The sequence below is a fragment of the Diabrotica undecimpunctata genome, chromosome 6 (assembly GCF_040954645.1).
Source record: "Diabrotica undecimpunctata isolate CICGRU chromosome 6, icDiaUnde3, whole genome shotgun sequence".
Taxonomy (NCBI): domain Eukaryota; kingdom Metazoa; phylum Arthropoda; class Insecta; order Coleoptera; family Chrysomelidae; genus Diabrotica; species Diabrotica undecimpunctata.
Genome location: NC_092808.1, coordinates 129,025,195 through 129,044,962, shown reverse-complemented (window position 1 = coordinate 129,044,962; position 19,768 = coordinate 129,025,195). Strand labels below are relative to the sequence as shown.

General features: G+C 33.4%; 1 protein-coding gene across 2 annotated transcripts in view; it reads left to right on the top strand.

The window, feature by feature from the left end:
* The window catches only part of LOC140443885 (inter-alpha-trypsin inhibitor heavy chain H4-like), a 45,829-nt gene that overhangs the window by 11,288 nt on the left and 14,773 nt on the right, over positions 1–19,768 (top strand). For both annotated transcript variants that reach the window (XM_072535384.1, XM_072535383.1), the window contains exons 2-4: positions 9,082–9,233; positions 10,836–11,078; positions 15,219–15,422. In XM_072535384.1, the coding sequence (XP_072391485.1) occupies positions 9,090–9,233; positions 10,836–11,078; positions 15,219–15,422 (591 nt within the window). In that variant the 5' untranslated portion in view covers positions 9,082–9,089. The remainder of the gene's footprint in view (positions 1–9,081; positions 9,234–10,835; positions 11,079–15,218; positions 15,423–19,768) is intronic.

Genomic DNA, 19,768 nt, shown 5'->3' with positions numbered 1-19,768 from the left:
GTTGCTATTTATATTCCTGGGCTAATAATTAAAAAACGGATATTTGTGGTCGAAAAGGGCTGTATTGCTTTTTAAATTATTCTCTATAAAAATAAATATACTTTTGCATGCGTTTGAAGTGTGTTATAAACAATGTGTTCTGGGAAAGGCCAGAGGGAAGGTGGTCTGTAGGGCGGCCTAGAAAAAGGTGAAAAGATGCAGTCAAAGAAGATCTAGAGAAAATGGGAATTACTGGCACAGGACCGACAAACATGGAAGGCAATAGTAAACGCGGCAAAGACTCACGAAGAGTTGTAGCGCCATTGATGATGATGCGTTTGAAGCAATTGTTGAAGAACTTTTTCCACTCAGACTGAGGCAACTCCAAACCATGGGGTTTGAATGCTTCAAATGCTTCTTCGGGCATCGAAAATCGTTGACAGCGCAATTTATTTTTGATGTGCGGGAATAAAAAGAAGTCATTTGTTGCCAAATCAGGACTATACGGAGGATAGTCTATATCTATAGATAGATAGAAGATAGATTAATTCGATGTTTTTGCCGGTCAAAAACTCCGTTGTGTGTGCTTGAACGTGAGCTTGCATTGGGGTGGTGAAAAATGATTTGTCTCAAAAAATACAAATAATAAGCAAGTAAAATGTTTAAAATCTATAAACTTAACGTACTGAGTTTCTAAAAATATTATCCAAATTTAAACTTCAACATATGTAATATTTGTAATACATAATTATTATGATAACGGTATTTATTTAAAAATAATTAATATACAGACAATAATTATTACTCTAACGTTAATTAAATTTTATTCAGTATTATTGAATATTTAATTTTATTTAATTTTATATAATTTTATTTATTTTATTTACCTTTACTTAATTTTATTTAATTTATTTTATTGTATTTCATACAAATATTTTTAAATTAAAATTAGCCAAATCGATCCAGTCGTTCTCGATTTGTTGTAAAATATGTCTTCTTCTTCTTTTTTTAGTTTATAAGCAATTCTGCTTGTTCATTGGCGGATTAATACCTATATGAAAGGCTGTCACTCCATCTTTTGCGCAGTCGTCCGATACTTCTGCCGATTGATGACTTATCACTTGCTATTTTGACGACACGAGTCTCCTCCATCTGCTTCTGTGGTTATTTCATCTTTTTTTTTTATTTTGTGTCGATTCATTTATACGTTGTACGTTACATTTTCTTCTAATTTCTACAGTTCCCTTTCGATCTTTCAGCGCATTTTCTGTAATTCTTCTCAGTACTCTCATCTCTTCCGTTTCCAGTACCCTTTGCATTGTGGCTGTGTCGGGTCTTGTTTCTGAAGCATATGTTATTATTGGTCTTACACTGGCTTTATGAATTCTTGACTTCATATCAGTTTTATTGTGTCTGTTTCGCCATATAGTGTTATTAAGGCATCCTGGCAGTCCATTTGCTTTTTGTACTTGATCTCCCACTTTTTTGTCTAGATCTTCATAGCTAGGCAGATATTTTATTTCTGACTACTATTGTTTTAGTTTTCTGAGATGATATTGTCATATTAAACTCTTTTGCTCTTATGTTAAATCTGTGGACCAGTCTTTGCAGGCTATCTTCATCTTGGGCTATCAATATTGCGTCGTTTGCATAACAGAGTATTTTTATTTCTTTTTTTCCCATTCTGTATCCTCTTCCCTTGTTGATGCTTTTGATGATTTCATCAATGATCAAATTGAAGAGCATGGGGCTCAATGAATCCCCTTGTCTTATTTAGTTGCCTATTTCTATAGGTTCTGTAAGTTGTCCATCTATTCTGACTTCCATTTTGTTGCGTTGGTAGATGTTTTCGATAGTTTTTATAATATTAAGGGGAACTTCTCTATTATACAGAAGTTGGATTCCATCTTTGAGTTTTACTCTGTCAAACGATTTATTTAGGTCAATCAGACACAGAAATGCTGGTCTATTATACTCTAGTGATTTCTTAGTAATTTGCTTAAGAACGAATCTTGCATCTGTACACGATCTTCCACTCGAAAACCCTGTTGGTTATCTGCTAAACTTATCCTCTGATTTGTTAGCACTTGTAAAGTTTTAGCGTAATATTTAACAAGTTTATACCTCTGGACTTTTCTGCCTGTTTTTTATCTCCTTTTTTGAATACTAAAATTAGTTCTCATTGCTCTTAATAAAAGCAATGAAAGAATTTAATATACCAACACAACTAATAGAACTGATAAAAGAATCTCTAAAAGTAGAAAGTAGAAACCAGATACAAAATGAATTAACGAAAACAATAGATGTGAAAAAGGGACTACGCGAGGGAGACGCTCTATCATGCATCTTGTTCAACATCGTACTCGAGAAAATACTGAGGGACACAACAGTCAATACACGAGGAACAATCATTAATAAAAGCGTGCAAATACTAGCATTTTCAGATGATGTTGACATAATCGCAAGATCAAGAAGAGAAATGATAGAGGCATACAACCAAATAGAACGAGCTGCACAAAATAGTGGTCTTAAAATCAATCAGACCAAAACAAAATATATGCAGGTAAGTAAAAACGCAGAAATAAGGCAGCCACAAAATATAACAATAGGAGAATACAACATAGAGGGGGTAAAAAACTTTATATACTTGGGATCCCTAGTCACGTCTGATAATAACGTTACGGAGGAAGTGAAGAGGCGAATATTTATTGCAAATAAATGTTACCATGGCTTAATTAGACACCTAAGATCAGATAACGTCGCAAGAAAGACAAAATGCCAAATATATAAAACCCTAATAAGACCTGTACTCACATATGGCTCAGAAACCTGGACACTCACTAAAAGAGAGGAAACGTTGTTAGCCACCTTCGAAAGAAAAATCTTGCGACACATATATAAGGGCACAAAAGAAAACGGAATATGGCGAAGACGATACAACTCTGAACTATACAAAATATACCAGGATCCGGATATTATAACATTTATTAAAATAGGACGGCTGCGTTGGATAGGACATGTAGAAAGAATGGAAGAAGGCGAAAATATTCAAACAGATGCCAGTAGGAAAAAGAACAAGAGGAAGACCGAAATTGAGATACTTAGAACAAATAGAAAATGATATAACAACCTTAAAAATAAAAAACTGGAGAAAAAAAGAAAGAAACAGATCAGAATGGAGAAGAATCCTGGAAGAGACCAAGACCCAAAAAGGGTTGTCGAGCCAGTGATGATGATGATGAAAATTAGTTCGCTCGTTCTCCATTTTTCCGTACTTTCTTGTGTTTTATAATTTTATCATTTATTTTTGTTAATTGTTCTGTCATTGCTGCTCCACAATATTTTAGTAATTTGTTTGGCATCCCGTCTTTAACTGCAGCTTTTCTATTCTTCAAGTTTTCAAGTATTTTCCGATTTTCCTGTACATTTATATATAAAAGATATATTAAATAAAAGTATAATAAGTGTATATTCATGTATATTACTGTATACCGCAAGGTTGCTACACTGGTCTCGATTTTTAGGCTCACGCTAAATAGGATTTATCGCTCGTGCAAAACATCATACGTAGCGATAATAAAATAGTTTAAAACAGTTCAATCCTTTTGGTTACGTTTTAACATACATAAGAGAGTTATTTGTCAGTAATGTAATAAAATTTATAAATCGGGTCATTCAAAGTCAACTCTTATTTGACTGTCTGAAGCATTATCTAAGAGAGTGAAATTACTTGAATGATTTCTAACATAGTGAATTTTAAACCGAACAAAACTACAAAGGAACAAATTGAAAAAATTTACTATATATAATAATGTCCGGTTTATACCGTCCTGCACCTGGTTCCCAATCTTTATTCACCTCTATCGGCCCAGTTTCCTCGTCGTAGATCTCTATCTGACATTGCCTTCTGGACTCCATCAAGTAATGTTGATTTCGGTCTCCCTTATTATGTTCACTTAGGTGGCTGCCAATTCAGTATTAACTTCAGTAGGCGATGGTCTCTCATTATCTGTACATATCTTAAACAAATAAGCTGTTTTGGTGTATTTCTTCTATAGCGGTGGTTGTTCTGTCCAAGATTCGTCTTAAATTTATTTTGCAGAACTCCGAGTTTTTGTTTTATTCTCTTAGTGAGTTGTCAGGATTTACATCCATAAAGTACAACGTTCTTCGATTTCTATTTTGGTCCATCCAGTTCTTTTCATCTTTGCCCCCAACTAGATATATTTGGGACATAATAAAATCGTCTATATCTTCTAATTTAAGTTCATTGTTTTCAACTCCTATGCACATATATTTCGTTTTTATTGAATTTTTAGAGACCGTCACTCGTATTCTTTTAATAATCGCTTTGTTATCAACTTCATATCTTCCTGATCTTCTGAGATGACTACTTACTCCTCCAAGAAATAAAGCGTATAAAAGGTTTTTTTCTCATTTAATGATATACCAATTTCAGAGCAGAGCATGATCTTCTTCATTTCTTCAGTGACTCATTCAGTTAGATTTTAAAGAGTGTTAGAGATTCCCTTGTCTTGGTTCCTTATTTACCTACCTAGAATTCTCGGAGCAATGGTGGTTAATCTTTATTTTTGATCGAAGATCATTGTAAAATCGTTGTATTGCTTTCACAAGTGTAATATTAATAGATGAACTTTTTAGTACTTGACATAGTCAATGTAGGGCTATTGTATCACAAGCTTTCGTCAAGTCCACGAATAATAGATGAGTTGGTTTATTCCTAGCCATTTGTTTTTCTCATTTAGTTAAGTTAAAGTGTAGATATGATCGATGCAAGATCATCTACTCTAAATCCTACTTGCTGTTCCAGCTCAACTGGATCATATTCGTTTTCGATTAGAATTTAATACCTTTTCCGTATAATCTATTGTGACTGCTCTTAACTCAGATGTAGTGGTAGTTCTTTCAGTCTACCTTATTCCCTTTTTAATAGATCGGTGTAATCCATCCTTCTTTCCAGCTTTTGGGTACATTGTCTTTGTTTAGGTATCCATTAAAAAGTTCTGTCAGCGTATTAATAAGCGTGGGTGTTGTATTTTTTACAAGTTTAACAGGAATTCCTTCTGATCCATGGACTTCTTCATGGATATTATAAGTTTGTCAGTTAGATCGTCTCCGATGTTAATTTCTGGTTTATCCATTTGGTATCCTTTGGGTATTTGCTGGGGATACTCAGGTATAGACTCTTGTAATTCCTTTGCATAGTGACTTTTAAATACATTGATGTTGATGGTTTGTAGGTTTGGTTTATTTATGTTCTCCTTCCTTTCCCCTATTGTATATGAATTTTCAAGTCTCCGAAGACTTGCTCCCACCTAAATATAATTCCACTTCCTCGCATTTTCGTTCCCTTGTTTGGTTTTTATATCTAATAACCATTTTTTAAAATTCTTTGTTAATTGCGATATTACGTTTTGTTGCTTACTTTTTGGGAGGTAAGCCATTTGTTCCTTATATGACGATTTTTTTCAATAACTTGATATAAATGATATACCAAAGAACTTATTTTCGAACTTTTCCAATTACGTGATCAACCGAATGCTTACATGTCATGAAATTTTATATATTTTTAACTTGTTTATGTTTACGTACAATTTTCTCAGAATTATTGATTTCTTTATTTCATTGACTTATATTAATGATACTACTCTTTACTCTTGACAGGATTATCTAATACTAGTTAATTGTTTGAATAAATGTAAACTGAATTGTTGACTAGGATGATTAGAACGATTAGCGTAATTTATTTTTAATTTAGCATAGTCTATTTATAATTACCATATTTTACTCGTATTTAATTAAGATATTCTTAGAATAGACAATTGCGATAGGATTTCTAAAGATTTGAATAGTATATTTTTGGTATAGAGATAATGGTTATTTTCAAGTAGTTGCCGTAAGTAGTTCTTCTGACTAATAAATTCAATGCAAATAATGTAAGAGTTGATTAAGAGAACTCTTAGAGTGGTAAAACAGCCCTCAGACGCTGTTATCAAATCCCTTGACACGAAACCATCGAGCAAAAAGGAAAAAGAGGGAATGTAAAGGTAGTGGGGGCAAAAATATTGTTAGACAGGAAGTGCCATCTTGAGAGGCCACATTAAACAAGGAAAGAGAGACTCTTTCCTTGTTTAAGAAATCAAATTTAGTTGGGTTACGTTATTGCTGATGTTATTGTTTGTCCCAACTGTCATATGAAAGATTATTTGTATTTTCTATTGAAGTTTTGACGTGACAACGTCTTAAATTAGGTTGTGGCTCGGAGTCATTTAAGAAAAAGTGTAACGCCCGCTCACGTCTGTTACAGTGAGTCGCCGAACGAGAGAGAGGCCCGCCGGACCGGCGAATGCCTTGCGTCTCTCTCCCACTCAAACATGATCGGTCCGCTGCGCGCGGCACTAGAGAATTAGGCGCGTTGAATCGCTAAAGTTGAAAATCGTTGAAAGTATCGTCAGCTGTGTCTGTAGTGAAAATGTGGAGTGCTTAGATTCGTCATTTACAACAACTACAACAATAAAGGTAAATAATTGTACACTAATATTTCATTATCGTAAACTATGATTGATTGATTAATTGTTAGATTGACACAAAAGTTGAGAAACTGAGTTTATAGGTTATGTCATACTATTGACAAATGTTGATAGTGTTAAGTAAATTATTAGTTTAAATCACTCTGCAATCAATCGTAATTCAGTCGATTGAGAAGAAACAGCGCGTATTGCTAGTCAAACATTTAAAATAACAAATTATAACTTCTAACCTGTCAAAACCGGGCGACCAAACAAACGAACTAAACCGACCAATCACCACGCGCGGAGTTAGAATTTAACTGTGTTTAGCAAGAATTTCAAATTCCAATTTTAGTAAATGTTTTAATTTTCAACTTTACCATTTACATTTACAAATTTTAGTTAATTTCAAATTTATTTAGCAAAAATTTGAACCTTCGATCTGAATAAGTGTTTTGATTTTCAAATTGATTCTTTAAAATTAAAAATATTAAAATATATATAATCAGAAGTGAACGTCACATAACATTATCTGTACTTATTATTATTTAATATGTAGGCAAATACATGTGACCATACTTGGTAGACACAATTGGAAATAGTAATTTTTTATAACTGAAAAAAATAAATATATAAAATACTGGTAGCAAACAATAACTTCAATGATCGATATCTCCGCAACTAATTGATATATCAAAAAAATTTTCAAATAAATTTTGTAGAAAATAATAAGATCAATAATATAATATAAAATAAATAATAAATAAAATAATATATAAAAATATAATATATAAAATATAAATAATATATAAAATACCTAATAAATCGGTAATGCAATTCTTATTTTCATTCAATTCCTTGTTCCTATTGTGCAATTTAATAATATTCATATCAATAAATATTCTACCGAGAAAAAGACGTTGTCACGTAAAATCTTCGCCCGTAAAACCGACTTTACAGGCAACCGATTTTTTTAACAATTGTTTCACATTTTAGACTATTATTGTTATTATTTAATTAAAACTTTATTGTGTTCTAGTGTTAAAAAAAGTATTTTAAGTGTATTATGTATTAATATTATGTAATATTAATATTATGTAATATAACAAATAAATAGATACATTAGAACCCCTCCACCACTGTATGATTATTGTGAAGTGTCATGAAATTTAAATTTGGCGCATTCGCATTTCCGGATATGTCCGCCATCAGAGGCCACTTTTTTGGTCTCCTTTTCATAACGATTAGATTCCCTCTTTTGTCTTTTTGCTCGATGCACAGAACACAGCCCCAACAAACGATAATAAACTCATATTACAAAGATTGCCAAATGGCATTTTGAGTTAAATCACCTTCTTCTCACCAAAACTTATGTAATTAAGCAAAACTGTGGGTTTTCAAAACTCTCTAACGAAAACGATGTTCACGTTCCCAGACCCTGAATTGTTCTCTCTGACCTCTACACTATCGAATTTCCGATGACGAATTTAGACTTGCACAATGAAAGCTATTGTATTATATGGCGTCATCGCGAAGTGATATCATCCTCAAAAATCATTACAAATATAAGTGAAAAGATTCTCGTTTATTTCATGCGCAAATATCTAGGCGAAACAAAGATCAAACGACAGAGCAATTTGCTTATTATAAATATAATAAAAATGTTTATATTATCAATCTCAGAGATGCAAAAAAAATAAGAATCCTTTTCGGTGTTTTATAATATACGGGGTGAAACGAAAATGCTACAGGGTTACTATACTAAACGTATGCACTATTCGTCATCTTAGTTCTTCCAATGAAGCAGGATAATATTATAAAGCATACTTTTTAAATAACCTGTCCTTTAATAATATTAAATATGCTTTATGGTTCAAATTTTGTTGCAAAAAGAATGGTCCAACAATACGAAACCTATGAATTCCTGCACATTCGTTTAATTTTAATGGCTCTTGTGTATGTGTTTTGTGGGAAATTCTAGGATTTTCATCAGTTGAATAACGATACTTTTGTCAATTTACGGTATTTAGAAAAAAAAAGAACATTATCCATTGTACTACTTGATAAAACTACATTTTTTTAGATAAAATAATATTTAATATATAACGTGATTTAAAAGGAGAACTTATGATCACCCTATATATAATATTAATTATTATTAGAAATACTTTCAATTATTATTAAAGTTTTTTTAACTACTTATCTTTAATTAAAAAAATATGTTTTTAGTAAGTATGTTAAATAAGAATATGAACCTATATTTTCTTATTGTTGCTATTGGAGAAAAGTCAAACGGCAAATTATTCCAGTATACTTAATAATGTTACATAATCTCATTATACATTTCTTTCAAATCTTTTATTATATCTAAAATTACTTTATTTATAATTAAGTGATACTTTTATTTGGTTTTTTACCTTTTCCATTGTCTATGATAGATTTTTTCCGTTAATGCAAAATTGATGGCTTAAAATATATACATTAAAATATAATTTTTTTTATAACAAAGTCGTATCGACTAAAAATAATACTATATTATAGTACATAATCAACTCATTAAGCTATTTTTTAGGCAATAGTATGGTGGCTCAAAAGGAGGCCCTTTTGGGCATATTGTTGTGTGTTTCAATGGTCACTTGTTTCCCACAAGTAAGTCAATCAGACAGTCTGGTAACATCAATTGCAACTGATTCTGTAGAAGACAATGAAGGAAATTCAAACAAGGTAAAGTAAACAAAATGTTATGCATTGATTTATGTTTTAAATAATTTGCAACCCTCATAAATTATCTTTCTTACAGCTTTTCTGATTCGTTTTTTGTGGTAAATCACTCGGCAAATAAACGGAGAATTTTATTGGCATTGTTGAGCTGTGTTGTTTCCTGGATCGTTTTGTGAAAGTGTTGCATTGCTCAGCATTATTTCCTAGATTCGAGGTTTCCAATGTATGAACTTTTGTATCATAATAGGGTAGGATTTTGGTTTTTCACCTAATTTCGTATGAGATTATTTTTAATAGCGGTGGTCAGCTGTGTAGATTTGTTGATGCTATCCAGGAAATTGTGCAACTCAACTTTAGGTTAAGTTCCTGTTAGTTATGAAGTTAGTTAGGTCAACTATACGTCAACCAATCCAGTATAGAAAGAGTGACGCACTACAACTACGTCGGCACCATAATAAATGAAGAATGGACCAACAACTAGGAGATTAGAGCACGCTTCGGAAATGCTAGATCCATCTTCAATCGGATGGGGGCCTTCTTCAAGAGTCACAACCTCTTTCTTGATACAAAAGTAAGAATGCTGCGATGCTACGTCTTCTCTGTTCTTTTTTATGGTGTTGAATCATGGACTTTGAACGAAGATATGTGCAGAAAACTGGAAGCATTTGAGATGTGGCTATATCGGAGAATGCTTAAGATCCCGTAGACTGACCGAGTCACAAATGTGGAGGTCCTCAGAAGAATGAATAAGAACCGAGAGGTACCATCAAATCTCGAAAATTACAGTTCTTCGGACATATTATGCGAAATGAATCCAGATATGCTCTCCTTCAAGCCATCCTGCAAGAAAAGATATTTGGAAAACGAGGTCCAGGAAGAAGAAGAACATCTTGGTTAAAGAACCTCAGAATCTGGTTCAATACAACATCTGTGCAGCTTTTCCGCGCTGCTGCAGATAAGATAAAGATTGCCATGATGATCGCCAACATTCGTAACAGATAAGCACATCAAGAAGAAGAAAAATGAAGTTAGTTAGGTAACAGATATTTATTTTACCTGTTTTTTATAAATCCTCTGATCAACTTATAGCTACTTCTGGTGTGTTGTCTCAGGGAAAAGATTATTCCTTATAATTATCGGATATTGATTTGCTACTCTGTGTTCAGATACTTAAACTAGTGGGAACCTCCTTTAAAATTTGGCATGCAGATGTTGTCGATAGCCGATCGTTTCTTAACCACAAAATATTTTCATGCATGCAAACAATCGAAAATGCGGTGCATCATCGATCGTCGTGCTTGTATGAACACCGCTTGATGTTTCAATGCACCTCCTTCGACCAGAAGATCTCTTGGTTTTGATGCTGGTTGTCTGACATGGGCCCGCCTCCTTAATATCTCACCACCGACGTACTGCATGATGATATCCCCAGCGCAGGCTCCAGACGATCCCTAGTAATAATAATTGTAACTTATTATTATTATATTTATAAATTGCTCCGTCATAGAATCCACAATCTTAAGCAGAAAATATTACTTAAGTAGTATATTTTTTAAACGTAATTTTACTATTTTGATATTAACTATATTTGATTTTTATTTCTAGGAAAATGTCCCTGTTCTTCCTAAAATATACGAAATGAGAGTAGACGCTAATGTTTCCAATAGATTTGCCAAATGTCAAATTACTAGCAAGGTGAGAAACTTAGACAAAAACGCTCACGAAGCTACATTTTCTGTAGTTATTCCTGAACAGGCTTATATTTCTGAATTTATTATGGAGATTGAAGGTAAACAGTACAAGGCTTATGTACAGGAAAAGGAGCAAGCTAAAAACACCTATACTAAGGTAATAAATCTAAATATTTATTTTTTTGGTTTCAAAAACATTAATATATATATATATATATATATATATATATATATATATATATATATATATATATATATGTATAATTCAGATATTATAGTTTATATATCCGAAAGTCTGATCTTAGTCTATAAATTATAGTCGGCATTATTAATCTAGCTAGACTTATACACAACTAAGTGTTTCAAATTTGTATGTTGTTATCATTAATAAAACAAACCTGCAGTCTAATCCTGTGTGTCCATTGTAGGAACTGTCACCTGTCAACTGTCAGGTTTTATCGGCTGTCATGAAACGGTACAAAAAATTGTTCGAATTAAGACGGAAGAATGCCAATAAATTGCGAGAAATGTTTAGCCGATTTAGTTTTTGAGCCAGTGTAAACAACCGACACACCAACCCTGCCGAATAATTTTTATTTACAACTAGCTGCACCCTGCTCGCATTGCTACGCCCTAAACTATAATAAATTTGAAGGAAAGACATTACATAAATATTTTATTATTACAATATTATTAGACAGTGTTACATTATCATTTTATTATATTATTAGATTTTATTGATTTTGTTCATTTCGAAAAAAAGTGACATTGCACAATATTTCTTTTTGTCCTTGTGGTGTGTAAACGATTAAATCAAAAGGTTCTCTGACGCATGAGCAGGCCACATATGGCTGCATATGCGAGAAGCATGGATTCTCCAAATTGAATACACACATCTGCAACAATTGTCCTTGTGCTTTGTTGATAGTCATTGCTAAAGGGAGTCGCAGCGGGAACCGTAAACGTTTGCATTCGAATAGCATATCTGTCGGGATCATTGAGGTACGTGGCAACGCTATGTCTTAACTTTTGAATTTTTCAGTCAAAATTGTTGCCTCGATCATAACCGGGTTTTAACAGGGTATAACCGGCAGTGTTTGTGGAAAATCACCCGACAATAGAATGAGTGCGCCACCGAAGATCCTTGCGCTTCCTCGAAAATCTCGAAACGTACGATCAAGCGCTTTCAATGCTTACTTGCGAGACTTTGTACATTTGTCCCATGTGATAATTTGACACGTTTGGAGTACTTTTCCCATTCCAGAGTTTGTGCGGATGTTGCATGTCGGAACCTCAGTGTTTTGCAAATTGAACGGCAGTTTCAATGCTGAATGTGCCATTCGGCCACCATCCAAAAGGGTTGCTGCAATTCCAGATTATGCAACGGCCAGTGTAATGTTATTTTTTAATCATATTTTTGCCAAAATAAATTAAATAAGAAAAGTCTTACCATCGGGCGCATCTATGAAAAATAGTCTAGCGCTTTGTTCTATGATTGCACGCATAATTTTGCCATACGGAATGTTGTTCTGGAACCAACTGCGGCAGATATGTCTGAAAAAATGTCTCCAATTCGTCAGAATCAAAGTGTGATTCTCGTTGCAAATGACAATCGAAAAGATCGTTCTTCGTGTCGGAGCAGACATTCCCAGTTGCACCAGTGCCTTGTTAGCTATTGCCAAACATATGTCTTCAATAAAAATCATTGCCTTTGGTTTCAATTGAATTTTCGGATTTTGATTGAGCACGCAATTGAGCACGCAATTAATGTAGAATATCTTCACCCATGTAGTCCTTTTATTTTTTTCCAAATAACTTTTGGATTAAGTGGGAAGCAGGTTGTCAATATTATGGCAAATAATGTACGTATTTGCATTGGTCGAGCAGTAATCGATGCATCAGCGAGTGCAGTATCCCAATGTGCATCATTCTCAAGAAGCTTTAGTTCCTGACAAGCTTGGCGATAAGTGGCGCATAGGTGACCGTTGACTGTTCTTAAATTTTGGAAGGATGTCGGTCCACGTACATTAATTAGCAGCAATCATGGATGGAAACATTCTGTATTGTTCGGGTGAACAGTGTATAGATGACCCAATGCCTCACTTAAATACAATTTGGGATGTCCTTCAAGCTTTACCTTGTTTACGACGTTAAAACTTTTTCGCCGTCGAGAGAGTCAATGCTATGTGTTGAATTTAGGTACCTCAGACTAAAGTAGAGTCTTTGAAATATTATCTTGGCACAATAAGTAAAATGCAATTAAACTTGTTGCCGATGGAACCAAAGCTCTTGCACAAACATTATCTGCTGTGAAGTACACGCGCTGTCAATTCTCGAGATGCACCACCAAGTGTACTACTCTTGGATGTCGTTCATGGATTGGAAATGCGCTATACTGCTTCATTGCTGCTAATGTAGGTGTTGGTTCATTTCACCGAGTGATACGGCCATATTTCCTACTCGGAAAACTGTCATATGGCTTCATTTTTTGACATATTGGCAAATGTATTTGATTGACCTCACTGAATTGCAAAACTCAACAATAATGTGTGCTTTGAAGGTCTTGGAGAGCAACGATGAATGTGGGACAACCCAACGATTATCGACTTCGACATCAACGTTTCGTTCTTAAATTTGAGGGCACTACAATACATAAAAAATGTATCTATTTTTCCAATACCAACACTTGGATGAAAACTGTAATCATTATTACTGTAATAATGGAATACACCAAGATTTAAATCAGGGTGCAGTGTTTGTCTTGATCGAGCAATGCTTATTCGAACATGTATTACTAAAATAATTTAACTCACAAAGAAATGCACAAAACTATTCGAAAAATGCTCTCATATATAAAAATACGTACAATATTGTCTGCTCAATGTGAGCCGGACATGAATTTCACAATTTACATAAATTATTATGTCACCCACAAACTGTTTTCGTTTCAATTCAAATCAGCATGTACTGTCACGGTAATATATGAAATTCATTTGTATGACAGTAGCGCCATCTGTCGAAAATTGTACAAACCGTCATACCAACTTAGAAACCTTCGTGAACTCATGCAAAATAACTTTGGTAAAGATCATAACATGATCAAATGCATAGTTTACGATTCTATGACAAAAACACGAAACAATTTTCTAGAGAATGAGCAGAACGTTAGATTAACAGGTGAAATGATAAATTTAAGCTTGGAATAGGTAGAAAGAGGTATAAAAGTAGCAAGTGTAGAAATCTCCAGGTCCTAAAGAAATAAATCCAGATCTAGTACGGTTTGGCCCAGTTAAATTCTTAGAAATGCCCCAAAAACTTTTTGAAAGATGCCTAGAAAAAAAGGAGTAGTCTTATATTTCACCCATCCACAAAAAAGGTACAAAAGCCAACCCAAAAAAATACAGGGTATAGCGGTAATGCCAGCGATCATTATCATCATTATCCAGCCTTCATTTATCACGTCCACTGTTGGACATAGGCCCCCCTTAAACTCCCTTATTCTTTGCTAGCGATAGGAAGAATTATTTCTAGAATTTTGAAGGAATATATTTTATATAAACAATGGGAAGGACGATTTTGCACAGGAAAGTCTACTATAGATAATATATTTTCCGGATAAAAGTTTTTAGGACAGTTCAATAAAAAAAAGCATGAAAAACGTACTATTTATAAAAACATAATTGAAAGTACCTATTATCTTGTACGGTTTCCAAGTTTAGGATGTAACGAAGACTAACAAAAACAAGCTCCTAGCAAGTGAAATGGATTTTATAAGGAGGAGTTAGAAAGATTATTTCGTATTTCCATCATATCTCCTTTAATGCCAAGTAGTTATCGAGATGCCCAAGTATTTATGGTGAGGTGAGCGAAATGTATTTTTGACATGAGTTACGAGATCCTCCGACCGATGATACGATCGGAAGGCAATCTGCGAATATTACTGTTGTCGTGGGGGACTACTGTCATTATAGTTGCAAGACATGTGAATGTCCTGAGAAATGCGACTGGCTCTTTATGTGAGTGGACGTTCTCCTCTCATTTAAAAGTTTCTAGACAAAAAAATATACTAAAATGTTTTCTTACTGGGCAGAAGTTTTCTACTCATTACATATTGTTCTTGCCATTAACCAACACACCTTTTGTCAACTGTTCTAATTTTTATATAGTCTGGACTAATATTTTGTACCGTATTCAGTAAGGTAATTTCTCTCTAGTTTGAGCAATCTTGCTAATTTCTTTTATCCTTTAATAGGAAATAATAATAATTTTATATATTTTTACAATAATCTGTTTTCAGGCTGTTGCAAGTGGACAAGCTGCAGCTCACGTGTCAGTCAGCGCAAGAGATACCAACAGGTTTACCGTTTCTGTCAACGTTGAACCACAAAAGAAAGCAGTCTTCTATTTGAAGTACGAAGAGCTTTTAACACGTGCTAATAACCAATACGAACTTGTCATTAACATCCATCCAGGACAACCAGTTAAAAAATTAGACGTAGAGGTAAGGCGATTAAACAAGAATAAAATAATAATAAAAATACAAATTTCAGCATAACTTTGCTATATCTTTTATTTATTGACTTATTTTCATTGGTCTATTTACATTGGGAGTCGTGTTTTTATAATCACCTCCTTACCAGTTATAACTCTTTATGGACTAATGCCCCATTTATTATCATCTAGCCTTTTCACAGAATCAGAGATTAGAGTATCTTAAAATTAGAATTATTACATGCCCAACCACAAGAAACGAGACATTTTTGTAGTTTCTATATTTATGTAAGCTTAAATAAGTTTTTTCTCCAAAGAGACTTCTGCTTTGTTTCATTGTACAATTATTTTAGAATTACTTCTAGTTGTCATTTCACATATTTGTTTCCCAGTCTTTCAAATCAATTCTTTAAATATTTTCCTCAGTTTTTGTAAGTCTTGATACTTTAAATATATATATATATATATATATATATATATATATATATATATATATATATATATATATATATATATATATATATATATATATATATATATAGTAAACTCTTAAATATTGGGGAAATCTGCAAGAAAGACTCTAATGTGTATCAATTGTTTCGCCGAACGTTTTCGCCAAAGAGAATTAATTTGGCTTCTTCAGGGCTGAAAGAGAATAAATTATAATTAGCTACCATATATTATCTATTAAAACATTATTGATCTTACCGTAACTTAGAATTGTAGAGTTAGAATATTAAAAAACTTTGCTAGTAACATAGTGGTGTTTTTTTGTTACTATGTGCAAAAAAAGTTTTTTTGTAAGGTTTGAAATGTATTGTAGCTTTGAACTTGACACGTAAAGGCTTACCCAAGGTTAATCGAAAAACCCAATGTAACTACATTTAAAAGGAGGTAATTCTTTGAATTGTCGGCAATAACTAAATTTTTGATTTTTAGATAGTTTAAAAGTGAGGTTCTGTTTTAGCCAGAACGCAAGAACTGACAACTTCATTGTTCTTATGAAAATTTATGTCGTTAAGGTTCATTGGTAAAAAACGAATGAATTTAAATCCCAGTATAGGGAAATATTATTTTGATTTACTTTATTTAATTATATTATATTGTTCATGTATTATTGCATCTTATTGAGATGTATCTAAGAAAAGCAAGGGAATGTTATATTTTTTTTTGTGTTAATGAAAATTAATTATAAAGGTATGTTAGTTGTTAATGGATATATCAGTCGAGTTAGTTATCTGTGATATAGTATTGTTCTTGGTATCTGATTTAAGTAACAAGTGGTATATATCGCTTAGATTCTTGATGTCACTCTTAACATTAATGGAGAAATCGTTAAGGAAAATATAAGACATTTCAATGAACTCTCTTTTAGATTTATTGTTCTCACGGTGGAGAATTGTGGTGTTAGTATAGTCCATGAGATGACCAGTGGAATGGACATGTTTGGCTAATGCACAACGGTCAGGGTGAAGTCGAGAATCACTTTTGTGTAGTGTAATACGTGATTTCAATAATTGAGATGTTTGACCGATGTAGGAATTGTTGCAAGAGAGACATGGAATGTTGTAGACAATATTACTAAGCCTATCTATGGGAGTCTTATCTTTTATCTTAGAATAAAGATTATTAATTGTTAGGGCTGATCTACAAGCCACATTAAGTTTAATGTTGTTATTATTATTGCCAAAGCTATATTCAACACTTTTCAGAATCCTTGTTAACCCCGGAGTGATATCTCTGAAATATGGTAGTGAAAAATATTTGTTTATAGGAGTATTCGAGACTGGGTTCCCACTTAAGACATCATTGATGTGTTAAGTGGGATGATCTGTGATATCTTTATAAATTTTATATCTCTCGATGACCTGGTAAAATATTGGTAAAATATTAATAATAAATATTATTTAGAATAAATAAAAAAAATTAAAATAAATAAAAAATTTAAGATTTACCTTAGCTATATTTATTATCATTATAGTGAGTGCATGTATTGATTTATATATTTCTAGACATACAAGAAAAAAATTCAAAAAGTACCCCCAATAAACTGATATTTCCTTCACTGTCCGCTGTACATTTTAAAAGGACACATTAAAAAAAGTTCAGCTCTTCTAATTTTTTGTAATTTTCTTTAGCAAAAATACCAAAAGTAAAATAAGAACTTGGTGAATGTTGGATTTTTTTCACTATACTCGTTAAGTGCGCCTCCTTCTAATAGTGAATAACTGGATGAACTGCTCCCAAAATTCCAAGTTTCCGAGCCGACGGTTAGAATTGTTCTATGGTCTGTTCCGGGGTTCTGTATAGTAGATGTATACAGATTCTCATAGAACGATTGTATTTCCTTGATTATTTGAGTTTTTTCCGTTACCGTATTCCCCTGTTGGTTTTGATTTTAGTTATCTTTGATTTTCCTTTAGTTAAATTTGATTTCAATACTCTCATCTTTCTAATGTTTTCGATGGTTTGCAATATTTGTTTTGTTTGATAGGCTCGCAAGTCTGACCATATGTTCTTTTTAACTTTATTGTTGATATCCTTATACTCTGGTGATTATTTCAATGTTCTTCTTCTTTCTTCCATTAAATCCAGTGTTGTTTGTTGCAATTTCATTTTTCTCGGATTTTTATTTGTACTATAGATCTTTTTTGCAGTTGATGTTATGGCATTCATTAATTTTTGTGTTATTTCATTTTTATCTTTCGTGTTGAATACTGATAGACGTCCTATTCTCGTTTTTAGTTCACTTTCATATTCCTCTTGATTCATTTCGAGTGCTTCTATGTTTGGTAATTTATACTGTGTTAATAATTTTCTTCTACCGAATTTCGTATTTACTTCTATTCACACCCTAACTAATCGATGATCACTACCAGTGTTGACAGAATTTAATACAATAACATCTTTAGCAATGTTTTTGAAGTTAGAGAGTATAAAGTCAATTTCATTTTTTACTTTGCCGTCTGGGCTGTGCTACGTCCATTTTCTCTGCATCTTTTTCTTGTAGAATGTGTTTAAGCAGAATAGTTTTTCTTTGCTGAGGACATTTGCAGGTTCTTGCCTATTTTAGCGTTGAAATCTCCCGTAATTATTGCGTAATATGTTTTTTTAATTTTCTGGCTCTTGAATATCTTCATAAAGTTATTCTACCTCTTCATCATCTGCAGAAGAAGTTCGTGCATAACAGTAGATTATTTGAATGCTGTATCTACGATTTAGTGTTATTACCAGATAGATGTCAGAATGTCCTGTTCTGACCTATGGTGCCCAGACGTGGAGGTGTACCAAGAGCAACTTAGATATAATAAAGAAAACTCAAAGAGCTATGGAAAGACAAATGTTGGGAATATCGTTGAGAGATAAAAAGAGGAACGAGTGGATAAGATGCAAAACCGAAACAACAGACGCTGTCGAACATGCATTGAAATGAAATTGGAAATGGGCTGGGCATAACGAAAGATATAAGGATGGAAGATGGAATAAAGAAATTGGCCGCTGGAGACCATATACTGCAAAAAGGTCAAGAGGTCGACCGCAAATGAGATGAAAAGATGACATTAAGCAAAGCGCAGGTCTAATGTGGAAAAGACAAACAGAAGACAGAGACAAATAGGGACAAATGGGAGAGGCCTATATTTAACACATGAATAGATTTTGGGCTATAGATAGATAGACCAGATAGATAACTCTATTAGAAATCGCTTGGTATTTATTTACCAAGTTTTCAGTTCTCTTATGTACCAAAAAGCCTACGCCTCCTATACCTTGGTTATTTCCTTAATTGTATTGGTACAAAGTGTGCCCTGATTTTAGTAGAGTCGTTCCTTCGCCTCTACTTCGCCCCATAAGTGTACTATGTCCCATTTTATGGTCTTAAGTTCTTCTTGCAACTCTTCTGTCCTCATCGTTCTGATGTTATATGTTCCGATGTGCATTCTGTGTGTACTAAGCGAATTCTTGCCTCTCTCAGATTCCACGAGGCAGACCTTTTTCTGGGTGTGGGATTTGGCATAACATACTCCACCCACCTGGGGATTGTTTCCGTTCGTTTTAGTATTCGTCATGTCTATATAGTTGGAAGAATGAGTAGCTTTAAAACACCACGCTGGCTAGACGGGTTAGTGAGTTTGATATCAGCCGCCCACTCTAGTTCAGACGCTGTTCATAGCCATCCATTCTGGATCAGACGCTACTGTTTTGATTCTACATTAACCCTATAATCGAGGATTGCCACCTCCTCCATCCGCACCATACCGAACCTCCGCTTCTCCTCCGTGGCTGCCGTTATGGACTTCATCCGTAACCCTGACAAGGGACCTTTTAGTGCCAGGTCACTTGAAGATAAAGCCATGC